The sequence below is a fragment of the Anomaloglossus baeobatrachus genome, chromosome 1 (genome assembly GCF_048569485.1).
Source record: "Anomaloglossus baeobatrachus isolate aAnoBae1 chromosome 1, aAnoBae1.hap1, whole genome shotgun sequence".
Taxonomy (NCBI): Eukaryota; Metazoa; Chordata; class Amphibia; order Anura; family Aromobatidae; genus Anomaloglossus; species Anomaloglossus baeobatrachus.
In genome coordinates this window covers 262,656,788-262,674,555 of record NC_134353.1, presented here as the reverse complement: position 1 = coordinate 262,674,555, position 17,768 = coordinate 262,656,788, and the positions used below count along the sequence as shown (strand labels likewise).

Below are 17,768 nucleotides of genomic sequence, written 5' to 3'. Positions count from 1 at the left end.
TACCTCCAGTACTATTTGCCCCACGCACCCCAGAGCTGTATACCCCCAGTACTATCTGTCCCACGCACCCCAGCGCTGTATACCCCCAGTAATACTTGCCCCACGCACCCCAGAGCTGTATACCCTCAGTACTATTTGCCCCATGCACCCCAGAGCTGTATACCCCCAGTACTATCTGTCCCACGCACTCCAGAGCTGTATACACCCAGTACTATCTGTCTCACGCACCCCAGTGCTGTATACCGCCAGTACTATCTGTCCCACGTACCACAGAGCTGTATACTTCCAGAACTGTTTGTCCTCACCACCCCAGAGCTGTATACCCCAAGAACTGTTTGTCTCCCCAAACCAGTGCTATATGCTCCCAGAACTGTCTGTTCCCTGACACCAGTGCTGTATACCCCCAGAAATGTCTGTCCACCGACCCCGGTACTGTATACCCCCCAGAAGTGTCTGACTCTCTACTCCAGGGAGCTATACCCCCAGAGCTGTATGTACCTCCACCCCAGTGCAGTATACCACCCCACAGCTGTATACCCCACAGAGCTATATCTCCCCCACCCCAGTGCTGTACACCCCAAGAGCTATATGTACCCGCACCACAGTTCTGTTTGCCACTTCAAAGCTGTATGCCCCCCTCTGGAGCTGTACGTGCCCCCATTGCTGTATGTCTCCAGTCTTTCCTGTGATGTATATAGCAGTGTCAGTGTGCTCTGTGTGCAGCCATGTCTGTTAGCCATAGCCCCCAATAAGCGCGGCACAGTCACATGCCCAGGCGGAGATGGATATTGAGACAAGCTGGGGAGGTGAGTGAGGCTGCCGCCGGCTTCCCCTTATTAATATCGCTAATGTGTCTGTGTGGGCATGTATGATGTGTATCTATGTATGTCAGTGTATATGACTGTGTATAGATTTGTCTACTTAGATGTATTCTTGTGAATTGATTTTTAAATATGTATATGTGCGTTTCTATGTGTGTATGGGGCCGACTGAGACTCTTTTGCTTGGGACCCACAAAAACCTGGAGCCAGCCCTGGATGTACTGGAAGTTGTCAGTTCATGCAATACAAATGTGTATGGATCTGACCTGACATTAAAATTGATGTACTATGTACTGCTTGTGGTTCTCATTATGTATTTCTGTATCGATGAGGGTTTTGATGCTGTATTTCTGAACTGATGGGGTTATATGGATGTATTTCTGTGCTGTTGGTGGTTCTGATGATGAATTTCTGTACTGCTGGTGGTTGTGATGCTGTGTTTCTGTACTGTTGGGTGTTACAACTATGTATTTCTGTACCTCTGCTGGTTTTGGTGCTGTTATTATCTCTGATCCTGTACACAAGTAACAATTCATAAATTGTAAGATTGGACAACCCCTTTACTTAAGGCCCTGTCACACACAGAGATAAATCTGCAGCAGATCTATGGTTGCAGTGAAATTGTGGACAATCAGTGCCAGGTTTGTGGCTGTATACAAATGGAACAATATGTCCATGTTTTCACTGCAACCACAGATCTGCCAAAGATTTATCTCTGTGTGTGACGGGGCCTTTAGAATTGGGATACACTGCTTAATTGTATACGTAAAGGGCTTGTCCAAGTTTGAGATGAAATTCTGCAGTGACTCTAGGTGACTTCAGGCTTCTGAATTCTCACAATGCATGCTCTGCACACTTTTGTGATTCTCTGGTGCCAGTGGCAAGAGTGGATGGTCATGTGAGCGCAACTATGAGATTTTTATATTTCTGGCCACATTCTGATTTGACGTGTCCAGCCTCACTCATTTCATTTTGAGCGAGGCCATGCATGTCTAGCCAGCACATGACTACATATATGTAAATCACATACTTGCAGTTTCATGACCTCCCACTCTGACCATCGGCACCAGAGAATCCTGACAGTGGGCAGTGTGCGCACTGTGAGAATTCAGAAGTCTGCAGTGACATAGTAACTGCAGATTTTCATCTCAAACCTGGACAACCCCTGGATAGATCCACTGCAAACGGACACCGGGGAATTTCCAGGGAGCCGAACCAGCTGAGGCAAACCGGGCATCAGGTTCTGAGGACAGAGACAGGGTTAATGACTGAACACAAAGGGCGAGAGAACTTGTTGAACAAGCACCGCCCATAAGTAACAGGAAGTCTTTTATACCCTGCACCTGCAATCAGCCACATCCTGTTCCAGGGATGCTGGCCCTATAAGACAAGGTGACTGAGCACGCCCGCGCCCTAACGCTCATACGTGAAGCCCGGGAGCCAGAGGCAAGCACAAGAGGCCGAGCAGGGAGCACGGGGAATGCAGAGGAGCGGGAGCAGCGGCTGCGATCGGTGAGCATGTGGACCGGATCAGTGGGTATGGAGCGGTGTCGGGACACAGAGACCGGATCAGTGGGTACGGAGCGGTGCCGGGACACAGAGACCGGATCAGTGGGTACGGAGCGGTGCCGGGACACAGAGACCGGATCAGTGGGTATGGAGCGGTGACGGGACACCGGGAGCGTGAGACATGCACCTATTTAGTAAAAAAACCCATCATGGAAGCGCTTCTGTAATGAAGACTGTTATCATATGTCAGCCACACAACAACAGTAATTCGGCCTAAAAATGCCCATAGACATTAGACTTTAGCTGTGGAAAATAACATGTCAACCAAAACGATCGTTCTTTGTAGAAGACTCAAGAACTAAATATTGTTTTAACAGGCCGATCACAGAAATGTCACTGTCTACATTAAGTTGCCCTTCACTTATCAGACAAAAGATCTCATGCAAGAAAAGTTATTTCTTCATTGCCCGGTGTTGTCAAATGTCTATGGCCAAGTTGAACAACTGTAACAGCCAATACGGACTAAAATATTAGGCTGCATCAACCATCGTTCACTAAATAATGATGGTTCCACCATCAAACTTTGACTACTTGTTTCTAGTGTGTATGGCCACCCATATGGGGTGATTGTACTGTTTGCAGAGACGAAATTCTGATCATTCGTTATATGAACTTCCAATGTAAAATTAATAAGATGTCTCCAAACTATATCTCTTCTTTATGTCAGTTTAACCTCAGCAACAGAGATAAAGAATGCCATTTTATGTATTACCACATGTAAGAGGTAGTTTTGCAGAAAGAGAACATCCTCAAATCCTCTTCCGAAGAAAGATGGATGCTCTATATTGTAGAATGAACTGACACTGAATATAACACCTTTTGACTTGACTGTATATAAAATAAAATGCTGCAAAGTTCACTAAAAGTTTTCTTTTAACATCTCTCTTAAACCAAATTTTATCTTGGCTCACCTAAGTGTACATGTGCTTTTAATGGGGAATGAGGAATAAACCACTGCCAGACTACTCTGGATGTGTTTCATGTCCCGCGAGAACAAAGCATCTACACTGAATTATGATAACGGCGGATGACTGTTTACTTTGCCTTGGAATCTGAAGTTCTCTCATTTTACCTAAGAGGATGGCACAAAGATTCAATCGAAAGAATTGGACAAGATCAATTCAGCATTGATATGTTTTAGGCTGTTGGGATATTAGTCATTAACTACTGCAGTATATAGTATCTGCAATGATGGGTATATTTTACCATTGTTCCTACTGCTGTACTTCTGCACATGCGGAGGGGTGGGGAACGCCGCTCGTCTGGAATCGCTGGCGCTCGGGTCCGGTGCTTCTGCTCCTCGGTGGCTCGAGCATGGGGCCGGACCCGGGGCTTGAGCAGCGCCTCCTCGCCCACGAGTGAAAAGGGGAGGTTTTTGGTGGGTATTTGGGGATGTCGGTCGTGACGCCACCCACGGGTTGTGGTGATGGTGGGCACCGCCGCTGCTGGTGACGGGAGATCCCGGGAGCGATGGCGGAGAGCAGCTGAGGTGTTGGCCCCTCCGTGGGTAGGGGCTGTTGGTACCGGGGCCCCGGTTGGGGAGTAGGGAGGAGGTATAGGTGTAGGTGCCGAGGCGGGGAGGCTGCGTGGGCGCGAGTGCAATGTTGCGGTGCAGCGCGGTGTCGGATGGCACTGTTGTACTCACTGAGACACAGAAGGACAGAGTCTCTGGTAAACCAAATGGCTAAATGGACGGGGCCCACAGCCGGCTGCGGTGTTCTCACTCTTCCCGGATGGGTTGATGGCGGCTGTCGTTTTCCTGCACCTGTGTAAGTGTATTTGACTCCTATGACTTCCCACGGGTAGTCCGCTCCCCGGCGTGTACGTGTCGGGAGAGCCCGTTTGCCCGCAGGTGCTGGCCCTTGGATCTCTGGCCCTTGGCGGTGGCACTTATCCGGACGGGTTGGGCTGTTGCCTTCTGACGGGACTTAGGTGGGAATGAACCCCTGAGGTCCAGACCGCAATCAGATAATTTGACCTTTTCGGCGGCTCCTAGCCTAGTCGGGGTCTGAGTACCCTGCCTTGGTGCTTGGCTTCAATCTGCTCCCCGGTTCGGTACCGGCGGGCCACCGCCCGACCCCGGTCCTACGGTTCCGCTGACCTACACCAACTCCTGCAGATGGCCACCACCGTCTGTCAACCTTGCTGAACGTGCCTGGGCTCCAACTCAGACACCAACAGTTTTCACTCCTCTCACTTCCACTGCCTACCACACTCTCCTGTCTTTTCCCGCCTCCAGGCCTGTGAACTCCTCGGTGGGTGGGGTCAACCGCCTGGCTCTGCCCCACCTGGTGTGGACATCAAGCCTGGAGGGTGGCAACAAGGATTTGATTGACTGATGTCACCTACCCAGGGGAAGGGGTGTGTGTGTGATGTTAGTGTACTGTGACCCCTGGGGGTCCAGGGCGTCACAGTAGTCTGCTACAGTATGCTCCTAAATCTTGTGTAACAGGTTAACTTGGCTCCTTGGCTCCAATTCAAATGGTGTAACAAATCTCCCAATCTGCCATTTTCCATTAATAATTCTTGATATGTGGAAAAGGTTCCTTGGGGCCCATTGGAACTTAGTTTGGGGTATGTCTCCTACTTCTGTTTTTTGTTTCTTTTTTAACCTCTGCCAATGCTTATATTTTATTGTGAATAGCTAATTGAATGCTATTATAACTTTATTTGTGATCTACCAAGAAACATTGGTCACTTATCATTGGTGGAATACAATTATGAATCAATCATTTTAGGACTACAGTTGGCACCTATTATTGATGATTAATTAACAATTATGGCATCGGTAGACACCAAAATTATATACTAGCAAAATTATAGTCCATTCACACTACAAGTTCTCCTTTTTTTAATCCTCCATAAACAGTCTCAGTAAGCTTATTTTCCAGGAATTGACACAGATCTTTATTTCCAAAATCTACAGTGCTAATGTTTTTTCATACCATTTCGATAAATATATATATGTGGCGCCCCTGATGTTCAGGACGCCACAGGGTATTGCACCTCAATTAAAGTGCATCTATCTCAGGTAAGGGGAGGGTGATAATCACCGGTGCTCCACATCCACACACTACATGCAGCATAGGAGCCTTCTCACAGGGTGGGATGGCTCGGTAGCCAGGGGAGTGGCCATCACGATACATGGGACTTCCCCGGTCACTGAAGCCAGCCACCTGGGGGGCGGGGTCCACCTGGGGTAGATATAGGTGCAACACACTCACACAAACAGATCCCGTCAGGACCATAGTTCTGGCAAGACATCTCTGGACAACTTGGACTTTACTGGGCCCAGGGGCTTGGAGCGGGAGCTCAGCCAGGGTACCTAACTGCAGAGGGGGACACCCTAGAAATAGGACTCTCACTCCTCTCTCAAAACACTGGGGGTGACCCCTTTACCAGATCTGGGATTGACCGGTGCCCATCACTGCAGTGACCAGTGTGACCGGGCTGACAGCTGAAGTTGTGAGTAAACTACACCCTGAACCCGCAAACACTGTGTTGGCTCATCCTTACCAGCGCCACCGCCCAGCGCTTAGGCGCCAACAGCCATTACACCCCTCATCATCCACCCGGGGCACCACCATCCCAGCTGCCTTAACACCTGCTCCGGAGAGGAACCCGGCAGCGGTGGCAATTCCCTGGCCGCATACCACAGGTGGCATCACAACAAACTTTCCCCAATATCCCGCTTCCCTCACCATTTAACTGTACACTTCGGGACAACGGAACCGGGCAAGGCACCCCCGTGACAACGCCTGACCCAACCCTAAACATCCTGGTGACGAGTAGGTTAACCACCTGACCCGTGGGGCGCTACATATATATATATACGCACATCAAAATGCTACTATTCACTCCCCCAAACATTGTAACACGACTTCTTATTTACATGATAACATATGACTTAGAAGCAATGTATGGGGTGAGATACGTAATATTTCCAATGTTATTGTCTGTGTGTACTGGAGAAACTCTTTGACCTAAGTGATCTTTTCATAAAATAGGGAGTTGCACAGAAGAGAACTCTGTAGAGGTCGGAATGTTGGAACCTCACTAGAGCGTCATGAGCTCTGGTGATTTTAGCTTTTACAGAACATCAGTTACTATATAGATGTATGTGATCACACTTTTTGTACTAGTAATTTAGGTTTACAACTCAGTGTTACAGATAAGATTAGGGACAGTAATTTAGAGATAGCAAGTGAAGTTGGTAAAGTTTTCCAAGGAATACAAGATCAAAGGTAAACTGGTCACACATGGAAAGATACAGTCAGTAAATCAGTCTAAGAGCAGAGATAAGGGGGTTTGGTAATGTACAGTGGTTGTCCAATTAATCACTGCACATGTTAAAATGATTTTGTGGAAACTTAAGTAATGTCTAATTTCCCAACATAACCAGTAGAATTTTCCAGTTTAAATAAATGTTAGAAAAAGCAGATTAACATTTTGTTTCCTTTACGACAATACAGAACACTATGGAAATATTACAGATCAAAATATGTTGTATACCCATTGTATACCCATTGAAATGCATCATCATCCATCATCACCATCACCTGATGGCTGAATACTTGCTACTCTTCACACTCCCCCATACACGATCATGTGTTTTCAATAGGAAGAGGGAAAGAACTGCTGGCAGAGGCTCATCTCACGTGATAGCCAATGTTTGGGAATGTTAAGATCCAACATTCTTGATTTTTTAATATTACAATTGATGTTGGAGGAGAGTCTGCAACCCCCCATACACATAATACATATGATGCCTAAAGTGTCCAGTTTGGTCATCATTGCTATATTGTGTATCGGCAGTTTTGTGTAGCCCTTACAGGTTAGAGTTTTGCAATTATATCTCATTATTTTTAGTTACATCTCCAGGTAGATTTCTATATAACTTGCAATTTGTCAAAAAGAAGGTAACTTTTTTATCATTTCTCTTTAATACTTATTACCAAAATGATAATGTCATCTCATTATAATTTTCATGCAATCTTATTCTATTGTGCCAACATAAATAATTAAAATTCTGACTAGTTTTACACATAATACCCCCAATGATGCCTCCCTGATCTATTTACTGTTGTTTCAATGACAATGGTTGAGCATGCACAATGCCATCTGGTGTCTGCAAGCTCCCTCTCACTAAGGCACACATTCCAAATATTTATTATATTAGCCACTTGCCCACACTTTCAGTAAGCCATGTATGAGCTGTTCAGTCTAGTGTATTTTATGCAGCTAGTCAATATCATTTAGCTATGTTGTGCTGAGCTGACGGACCTCTTGTCTTTCATGAAGCTGCATTGGAGCGATTTCCTACACTGGCTTCGGCATTGGTCTCCAGCACAGCTCAACTATGCTGTGCTGAGCTTTGTGATCCACATGCTATCCCTAATACCACATTGGCGCAGTTCCCAACACAGACTTTAGAGCTGGCTGCACTTCGCACATCTTAGCAGTGCATCAGTCACTCGGGACTCAAAGAACTGCGCTTTATTGTTTTTCAGCACTTCTTTATAGTCTAACAACCCAAGGCTTTGAAACGTTTCAGCATAGTCTCCATGATGGATTTGAATTTTGGATCTTTGTTGCTACCTAGAAATTGCTTTACAACTTCTTTAACCTTAATATGACCAAGACCATACTTATACATCTTAGGTTGTATCTGTCCCTTTAATGCAGGCTCGCAAAGCAAGCCCACGTTATTTCTCATACATGTCTGCTGACATGATTAGCAGACATGTGCAAGGTAGATCGCGGTGAAGGTGGACCACAGACTCTGACAGCGCGATCAAATGCACTTCGAAGGGGATCCCGCCATTCCCTTGTGCCATTGCAATCACGGGGTGCCAGTAGGTTGTCATAACAGAGAGTGGGGTCAGCTCCTGTTGCTGTCATGGCTCACTTATTGTCAATACTGGCAGAGCGCTGACATTCACAGGAGAACAACATTTCTACCATTCAGAACGATGCATTGCTCTGAACAGCAGAAGCGATCAGATAGTGCAGGCTTCAAGTACACTAGGGGGACTAATAGAAATAACGGGATCACGGTGTGCCGATGGGTTATCAAGACAACCGAGATCAGCTGATGACCTCTGTTACTGTCATGACATAGTTCCTGTGAACGCTGGTAGAGCGCAGGCATGCACACAAGATCAGCATTTCTGCTGTTCAAAGCCGTGCTGAAGCATCGCTCTCAACAGCGATTGGAGGATATAAGCTTCAAGTCCCCTAAGGGCACTAGTAAAAACAATAAAAAGTATAAAAAAAGTTTTAATAATATAAAAAATAATATATGGCTCAAGAATTATAGTTTGCCAAGGTCTTAGCCAAAATTTGTAAATCATTGTGATTAATATAAGATATATAATATTTATTCATTTATATAGCGTTGTTAATTCCACAGTGCTTTAGATACAATGACAACACTGTCCCCATTGGGGCTCACAATCTAGGTTCCCTATCAGTATTTTTTTTTAGAGTGTGGGAGGAAACTGGAGTACCCCGAGGAAACCAATGCAAACACGGGGAGAACAAACAAACTCCTTGCAGATGGTGTCCTTGGTGGGATTTGAACCCAGGACCCAGCGCTGCAAGACTGCAGTGCTAACCACTGAGCCACTGAGCCACCGTGCCCCCCTATGTGTAGGCTGATAATTCTTATACATACCGTATTAAATTCAATTGTCCAAACCCTCTAATTTCCATGATGTCTACAGTTCTAGCAGTGATCAGCTTGGCCAAGCACATACAGTAACCCTCATATGAAAGACACTAAGTCACTCTTAGGCTATGTTCACACTAGAAAAATGATTTTTCTTAAGAAATTTCTTAAGAGTGCACCTGTGTTAAAAAACGCACCAAAAACGCACCTGCGTTTTTGCCGCGTTTTCGGTGCATTTTTGGTGCGTTTTTGGTGCGTTTTTGGTGCGTTTTTACCGCTGGTTGCTCCCTGCGTTATTGTGCCAATTATATATGGCAAATAACGCAGTTAGCTGCAGAAAAGAAGTGACATGCTCATTCTTTTTCTTAAGAAAATCTACTGAAAGAATTTTCTTAAGAAAAAAACGCAGTGTGTGCACAGCTAATTTTTTTTGCCATAGGTTTTGCTGGGGAATGTCTGCAGAAAGGTTACAAGAATTTCTCAAGAAATTTCTGCAGCAAAAACAGACCAAAAACGCAGGTAAAAAACGCAGTGTGTGAACATAGCCTTAAATAAAAGGGTGCTACATAACTATACCTCAATATTCCTATAGCAAACTGGTCATAGGCACATAGGGATAAAGCTAATTATCTAAATTATACCTAAATATTCCTGTGGGATTATGTCTATGTTGGCGCAATATAAACACAACTTGTCATTATATCAATGAAACGCACTACGAATAATTGGTAATGAAATGCAACTCTTATTGGACAGTTTTAGTCTTTAATTACTGTATCAGTACAATTTTTCATTATCAGTATTGATATTTTTTTCAAATCTAATGTTTTTCTATTAGGTTATGACAAAAATTTTGTAGATATATTTTATACACAAAAATTAAAACGTCATGAATGATAAATTAAGAACTACAAAAAGTGCATGAAAAATCTTGGAGCTATGGATAGTAATAGTCTTCTGATTGCCATATCTAATTGAAGACTACCAGCCTGTTTTATTGTGTTTTCAACAATAACATTTGAAGAAGGGAAAGAAAGTCTTGTCATTGTCAGCACAAATAAACGCAACATAGTTGAGATTCCTTAATAATTAATTCTGTGAGGGGGTGAGTAAATTTACATGTAAATTATCAGCACACAATGGGTAAGGCTACATGATTTATATCTTATGTGCTGTTTTTTTCTGCGATTTTTTTTTTTTTTTTTTTTTTTTTTAGCCTTTAAGAACTTAATATTTTTAAACAATATGAAAGATCTCCAAATGTCGCCTTATATAACCCTATACTACTTTTAAACATCCCTGATGAAATGTAATCATATCTTATGTTGGAAATAAAAGCTCATTGAATATTATAATTTTCTTCTCAAGGAGCATCGCAGCTACAGATCATGAACCGACAGACGCACGCAAGTCATTCCCATGTTTTGATGAACCCAATAAAAAAGCAACGTACAAAATTTCCCTTACGCACAGCAATCAGTACAGTGCACTCTCCAATATGCCTGTGGAGGTAACTATGACATTATTTGTCTGCTGTCTGTTATCATATTAATCTTTTTTTCCATGCTATCATTATCTTGAGCAGCAAAATCATTCTCCGTCAAGTTTTGTTCAGTCGGTTTATCAGACAAGACATTGGGAATGCATTGACTGCTTGTATGAAGAGTGTCCTTGAACGTCTGCTATGTGTGTTGTCGCAATATTTCTGCTAAAAAAGGAGACCAAGTAATTGATATTTGCTATGATGTATAGGATTTCTATTGGGGAAAATCATTTTCATTGTGTGAAACATTTTTTCATGCATGCCTTATAACTGATTAATATTTATTATTATAGCGCCATTTATTCCATGGCGCTTTACATATGAAAAGGGGTATACATAATAGGGACAAATACAATAACCATGAACAATTCAAGGCACACACTGGTACAGGAGGAGAGAGGTCCCAGCCTCTGAAGGCTCATAGTCTACAGGGGATGAGTGAGGGTACAGTCGATGATGGTAGAGATGGTCATGCTGTGCTATAGTGGACTGAGGGTTATTGCAGGTTGTCGGCTTGTCAGAAGAGGTGGATCTTCAGGTTCATTTTGAAGCATCCAAGGTAGGAGAGAGTCTGATATGTTGGGGCAGAGAGTTCTAGAGTATGGAGGTGTGTCGCCCCCGCGTGAGCAGCCGGGCTGCTCGGATCCGGATCAGCGGTGGTTCGAGAGGGCTCCGGACCCGGGGGTCGTGCGGCTCCTCAAACAAAGGGGGGTTATGTACAGGGGATGGTGTGGAAAGTTCGTGATGCCACCTGTGGTGCGTGGTAAGATGAAGTACCACCGCTGCGATTGGGAGTACCCGGCGGCGATGGTGTGGGCAGCTAGGTGTTTAACACCTCCACGGGTAGGGGGGATGCCCCAGGACTCGGTGATGGCGACTGGGGTGTGCCAGTGGAACGGTAAGGGTCACTTGCATACTCGCTCAGTCCAATAACGCTGATACCGACAACCGTAGTAAACCAAAGTTTTGGACACCGCTGCCTCTGAGGGAGAGCACCCCTGGGTCCCGTTTCTGTTGGTGTTGCCTGTTAGCCTGTGACCTTCTTTGTGGCACCTTGTCTTCTAATTGGCCCCTTTAGTTTGGAACTAATCGGGTCCCACTCCCCAGTGTGGCTAACTGAGAGAGCTTGCTCTCAGGGTTCACGCTTGGGATTTTCTGGAGCGTATGTGTGGAAAGTCCTAACCCCTTCGTTGCGCCAGTACCCCAATTTTGGAGCGGGTGGAGAATGGCTCTTGAAGGCTCCGTCCTTGTCGAGTAAATTTTCAGGTTGCCTGAAGCTACTCCCTGACCTAGGGTCCACGTACTCCGTCATGCCCTGGCCCCTGCCCAGTGATGGCACAAGGCCGCCGGCTGTCCTTCTCAACAGTCCGTGCCCCTTGTCACAATCCCCTGCGACCGGGGTCCAGCTCCTACCAGGCCCAGACCAATGTTTGCTACCTAGTAGTTCCAAGGAGCCTAGCTCCTGACCTCCTCTCACTTTCACCTCCAACGCTTCACTCTCCCTTTCTCTGACTGACTCCTGACTCTCCTGACCTCCCCTTTTAACCAACCCCCCCAGTTGGCGACCCTATTCCACTCAGGCCGTCCAGTGGTGTATCTGGTGGGTGTGGTGCAGAGTGTTCCTAGGATTTTGATTAGCTGTTCTTGGCAACACCAGTGGTTAGGGACCCCTAACCAAGGAGGAGGTGGATATTGCACAGAAGGGCAGATTGCACAATACCCTGTGACAACCTGATAGGCCAGGGCGTCACAGAGGATGCATGGGAGAAATCTTGTATGTGATTGTGGGAGGAGGAGATAAGAGGGCAGTGAAGAAGGAGCTCTTGTGAGGATCAGAGTTTACGTGTAGATAAGTACTAGGTGACTAGATCACAGATGTATGCAATGGGAAACCAGTGAACTGCTTGACAGAGAGGAAAGGTCGGGGAATAGCAGAGGGGTAGGTGGATTAGTCAGGCAGCATAGTTTACAATAGATTGTGTTCAAAGGGAAGCCATAGAGCAGGAGGTTGTGTCGCGGTTGGAGGAGGGGACGCCGCGCTCTCCCACTGCTGCTCGGGTCCGGCTGGCACTGCGGCCTGCGGCTGCCGCTGCTCGGTGGCTCGAGCGATGGGCCGGATCCCGGGGACTCGAGCGGCGCTCCTCGCCCGTGAGTGAAAGGGGTTGTTTGGGTGTGGGGATTGTTTATTGTCCGTGACGCCACCCATGGTTGTGGTGATTTGTTGACACCACCGCTGCTCTGTATGGGGATCCCGGGAAGGATGGTATGGAGCAGCCAGTTGTTGTGTTGCCCCTCCGTGGGTAGGGGTTGGTGATCCCGGGGCCCAGTGATGGATTGGGAGATGCAGGGCCTGGTGGGCGCAGGGACGCGGGGGCAGCGCTGTGCCTTGCGGCACTGTGGTACTCACTCAGCCTGAGACGATGACACAGTTCTCGGTAAAACACTTGGCTGGGAAGATGGTTCCCACGGACGGCTGCACTTGCTTTCCCCAGTAGGTGACGGTGACGGTCCCTCTGTCCTGCACCTAAAGTGATGATGGTTTCGATGGGTTCCCACCGGTAACCCGCTCCCCGGCTTGGATATGGGCCGGAGGAGCCCTACTTTTCCCGCAGGCGCTGGCCCTGAGAAACTGGTGCCTTGGCGGTGGCGGTGTCTCTCCTCAATGGTTGGACTGTTGCCTTCAGTCGGGACTTGGTTGTTTGGAGACAGACGTCCCCTTCACTGACGGATTTGGCAAATTATGGCGACTCCTAGCCTTGCCGGGGTCCGAGAGGCCCCTGCCCTGGTGCTGACTGTCCTTTGTATACTGCTCCATACCGCCGGGCCACTACCCGTCCGCGGTCCTTCCAGCAACCTCCGAGCAGTCCCTCTCCAGACTGTCACCACCATCTGCTGACCTTGCTGACACTGTCCAGGCACACAGCCACGGACCAACTTCAGGCTTTACTACTGTTTCCTTTTTACTTGACTTCAGCTTCACTCCTCTAGCTGTTCTTCCAGATCTTGCTTCCTCACACTTTTTCTTCCCTCACTAGACTCCGTTGTTTACTCCTTCACCTCCCTAACTGAACTCTGTTCTAAACTCTATCTGCCTGGTTCTTCCCGCCTCCAGGGCTGTGTACTCCTCGGTGGGCGGAGCCAACCGCCTGGCCCACCTCCTGGTGTGAACATCAGCCCCTGGAGGAAGGCAACAAGGATTTTGGGTTAGCTTAGATGTTCCTAACTGGGGTGTAGGGTGTGGTGGTGTGATGACCTGTGACCCCTGGCTTGCCCAGGGTGTCACAGTTGCAGTAGTCCAGTCGGGAAATAATGAGGGCATGCACTAGTGTTTTTGCTGATTCTTGGTTAAGGAATGTAAAAATCCAGAAAACATTTTTGATTTGTGGTTGACAGAAGGTGAAGAGAGCTGGTATGTGTGGCTTGAAGGATAAAGCAGAGTTGAGAATTACCCCCAGGCAACGAGCGTGCGTCACTGGGGAGAGTGAGCAGTCATCAACTGATGAGCGTCTTAATGTAAAAACAGATGGTTGTATCACTTGTTGAAAAATGGGGAAATATCTAAATTTGTCTACAAGTTAAAGATGGATTATCATCACAGCACTCATCAACTCAACTAGCAGCCAGACTCTTCAACCGTAAGGCTATGTGCCCATGGGAGTTTGTACCTGCGGATATATCCTCAGGTACATCCATATGTTTCCCGCAGCTGCTTACCATAATCCGCTGCAATTTTTAGCTGCGGTATTACAGCGAAATAGCTGTGGTAAACCTCCGGGCTTTCGTGCAACTTACCTGCGGAAGTCCCGGCCTCTTATCTCCATAGTGGAAGGCCGGGATTTCCGCAGGTAATTCCACAGAAATAATTGACTTGCAATTACATGCGGCTGCGGGACATCCGCAGCATATTCCGCAGCCGCACGTATCCACAGCATGGACACAGCACTCCCCATGTCCCATAGGATAACATGGGAGTGTTTGTACATGCTGAAACCTGCGGATTTATCTGGAAAATGCAGAAAATCTGCAGATTTTCCACAGATAAATCCGCAGGTTTAATTTCTCATGGGTACATAGCCTAATGGTCACTGCAGAGAAAATATGGTAATACATGTTGACCATTCACAAAAATAGTTTATTGGAATCCACCAACCACTCAAGTTTGCTAGAACAGGAACTGCTCTTACAGAACTGTTCTCCATTGTGGATTAAAGAGGAGGCTTCGGATTGACAACCTCCCCTTAATGACATCAACATAGAAGTCCCTCTGAATCATCCATATTGTCCACAGCAGTAAGGACTCATGCTTACATTAGAGATTTTCCTGTATGAGAAAATCGGTCACATTTTCATCTGTGTTTTTGATCAGAGTTTAAAAAAACGTTGTTGTTGGTCATCTGTTTCATCCGAGTTTGGTCAGTTACATCAGTTTTTTTTTATAAGGAAAAAAAATGTTTCTCCACCTTCTCTTATGTCCCTGAAAAACAGAGAAGACTCGGATAGAATCCAATTTTTTCATGGACCCTTGAACTTTCATTACTGAGTTTGATCCAACACTCCGATCAACATCAGACAAATGTCCTTGATTTTGCACGGACCCCTCTGTCCGCAAAAAACACGGACATGTGAACTGTGGACTTTTATAGGTATGAGTACTATCCATGAAAAACAAGGAGTATTCTCATAATCAAAAGACTGAAGTGTGAATGAGCCCTAAACGGCAACAGGTTCTAAAAATATGTAAATTGTCTCTCCAGTAAAGGAGACAAACTCTAGCACAGCGCCACCTATTGGAAGTAGCGATCCTGAAAGTCACAAGTGGATTTTTAACAATTCTTTGCAATATGACTCAGGATATATAAGCCAGATCAGAATCCCAATTTGCAGACACGGTGTTTCGGGGTGCTTGCCCCTCGTCAGTGCAAAGTATGGGGGTGTCTGATCTGGCTCATGAGAAAGCTAAAAATATGTAGTCATATACAGTATTATGTTATTATAGAGCAGAAAGACTTTATGGAAGCACTTGAATATTTAAACTGAAAATGCTAACAGCTTGATTAAGATATACATATAGGCACAATGCACACTTATTTCAAGTTGTAACAGCATCTCTATTTCTTTTCAGAAAACTGAAGACCTGGGAAATGGTTGGCGCCAAACACATTTCCTTAATTCAGTACCTATGAGTACATACTTGGTTGCCTTTGCAGTCCACCAATTTGACTTTGTGGAAAGAATATCAAATCGAGGGATCCCTGTGAGTTTGAGTCTTTGAAAAACTAAAAACACCCTTTCTTTTTTTTTTCTCAGAAGAACTAGTCAATTCTACTTGATGCACGGCTCTGTTGACAAATGGAATGCGGAGGGGTCTGTGCTTTCTTCACAGATTCTGAGATATTTGTACTGTGTTATGCTATTGTTTCTGTAATAATGAAGTGTTGTAGTATAATGTAGAAGAGATCAAATAATTGTGTGGTCAACTTCCATATTGGGAGTAAAAATAAAGCAAAAAAAAAAAAAACAATAAAGGAAAAAAATAAAATATCCTATTTAAAAAATTAAAATGACTTAAAATGTTTTTAAAAGTAAGACTACACATATTTAGTATAGCCTCCACCGTAATGACCCAAAATATAAAATTATTTTATTCATGACACGTGATGAACATTGAAAAAAAAACAACTAACAAGAAGCGCAGCGTCAAAATGTAATGAAAATGCATATGAAAATAAAAAAATACACAAAAACAAATGTAAAAAAGTGCAAGTCAACTTATTTATATAGTATGTGCAGAAATTCTGCAACATCAAACTCACCAAAATCTCATTGTGCGAAGGTAGTCTTAAGGCCCCTTTACACACTGCAACATTGCTAGCGATATCGCTGTAACGTCACCGGTTTTGTGATGTAATAGCGACCTCCAAAGCTACATTGCAGTGTGTGAAACACATCAACGACCTGGCCCCTGCTGTGAGGTCGCTGATCGCTACAAATCTTTCAGGACCATTTTTTGGTCCTTTGTTTCCCGCTGAGCAGCATGCATTGGTGTGTTTGACACCATTACGACGACTTTGTTAGCGACTTCCCTTTCAAATAGCTGCTTTAACACGTCCCCAATGACCAGCTAGGTCATTCTGCAGGTCCGTATCGCTGCTGCGTCGTTGGCCAGGTCTGCCTCTTTGACAGCTCACCAGGGACTCGCCAGAGACTTTGTAGCGATCCCGGCCAGTTGGGATCGCTGGTGGGATCGCTAGAAAGTCTCAGTGTGTAAAGGGGCCTTAAGGCTATGCTCACACAATACATTTTTGCTGCGTTTTTTTTCTGCAGGAAAATCCTGCTATCTTGGCAGTAATCAAGCTGCTTAAAAAAAGCAGTTTGGTCCATTTTTTTCTGCTTTTTTTGTTGCGTTTTTGGTGTGTCATTTGTCTACAGTACATGTTTAACCACTTCATGACCTATGACGTGCTAGATAGTGTCTGTCCCTTTAATGTGGACTCAGGTCACGAGCATGCATGTTTCCTGCACATCAGCTGATCTGATCAGGTGACGTGCCGCTAACAGGTGCGGGTGGATCTAAGATCCACCCACGTCTGTTTACTAGTTAAGGCTATGTGCGCACACTGCGGATTTGTTTCTCCAGCGAAAAGCGCACCTTCTGGCAGAAAAATGCACTTATCTACAGAAAAAATGCACCAAAAACGCATGCGCGTTTTTGTTGCCGATTTACTGTGTTTTTCCCTGTGGTTTTGTCCCTGCGGTTTTTTTTTAACGTTGAACACAGGGAAAAACACATAAAAGAAGTAACATGCTACTTCTTTTTGCTGCAACAAAACTTATACGGAAAAAAAAATGCAGTGTGCGCACAGCATTTTGGATTTCTCATAGATTTTGCTGGGGAAGGACTGCATGAAGCTTATGAACAAAAACTGCACCAATTCTGCAGAAAAAAACGCAGCAAATCACTGGCAAAAAACACAGTGTGTGCACAGGGCCTAAATCTCAATCAGCAGTATTTAATGCTCGGCAGTAGGGAGTATGTAATTTCTTGCCCCCATCGGCAGCCCTATGACATGATCACATGGTGACGATGGGTTGTCATGACAGTTGGGGGTCAGCTTATGACCCCTGTCACTATCATGACATAGTTCCTGTGAATACCGGCAGTGTG

The 17,768-nt window shown here is 45.5% G+C and overlaps 1 protein-coding gene across 2 annotated transcripts in view; it reads left to right on the top strand.

The window, feature by feature from the left end:
* Nucleotides 1-17,768, top strand: part of ENPEP (glutamyl aminopeptidase) — a 148,723-nt gene that overhangs the window by 23,015 nt on the left and 107,940 nt on the right. For both annotated transcript variants that reach the window (XR_012754245.1, XM_075349316.1), the window contains exons 2-3: nucleotides 10,429-10,570; nucleotides 15,726-15,857. Coding sequence is in view for 1 of the 2 variants with exons in the window: in XM_075349316.1 (XP_075205431.1) it covers nucleotides 10,429-10,570; nucleotides 15,726-15,857 (274 nt within the window). In the remaining variant the exon portion in view is untranslated. The remainder of the gene's footprint in view (nucleotides 1-10,428; nucleotides 10,571-15,725; nucleotides 15,858-17,768) is intronic.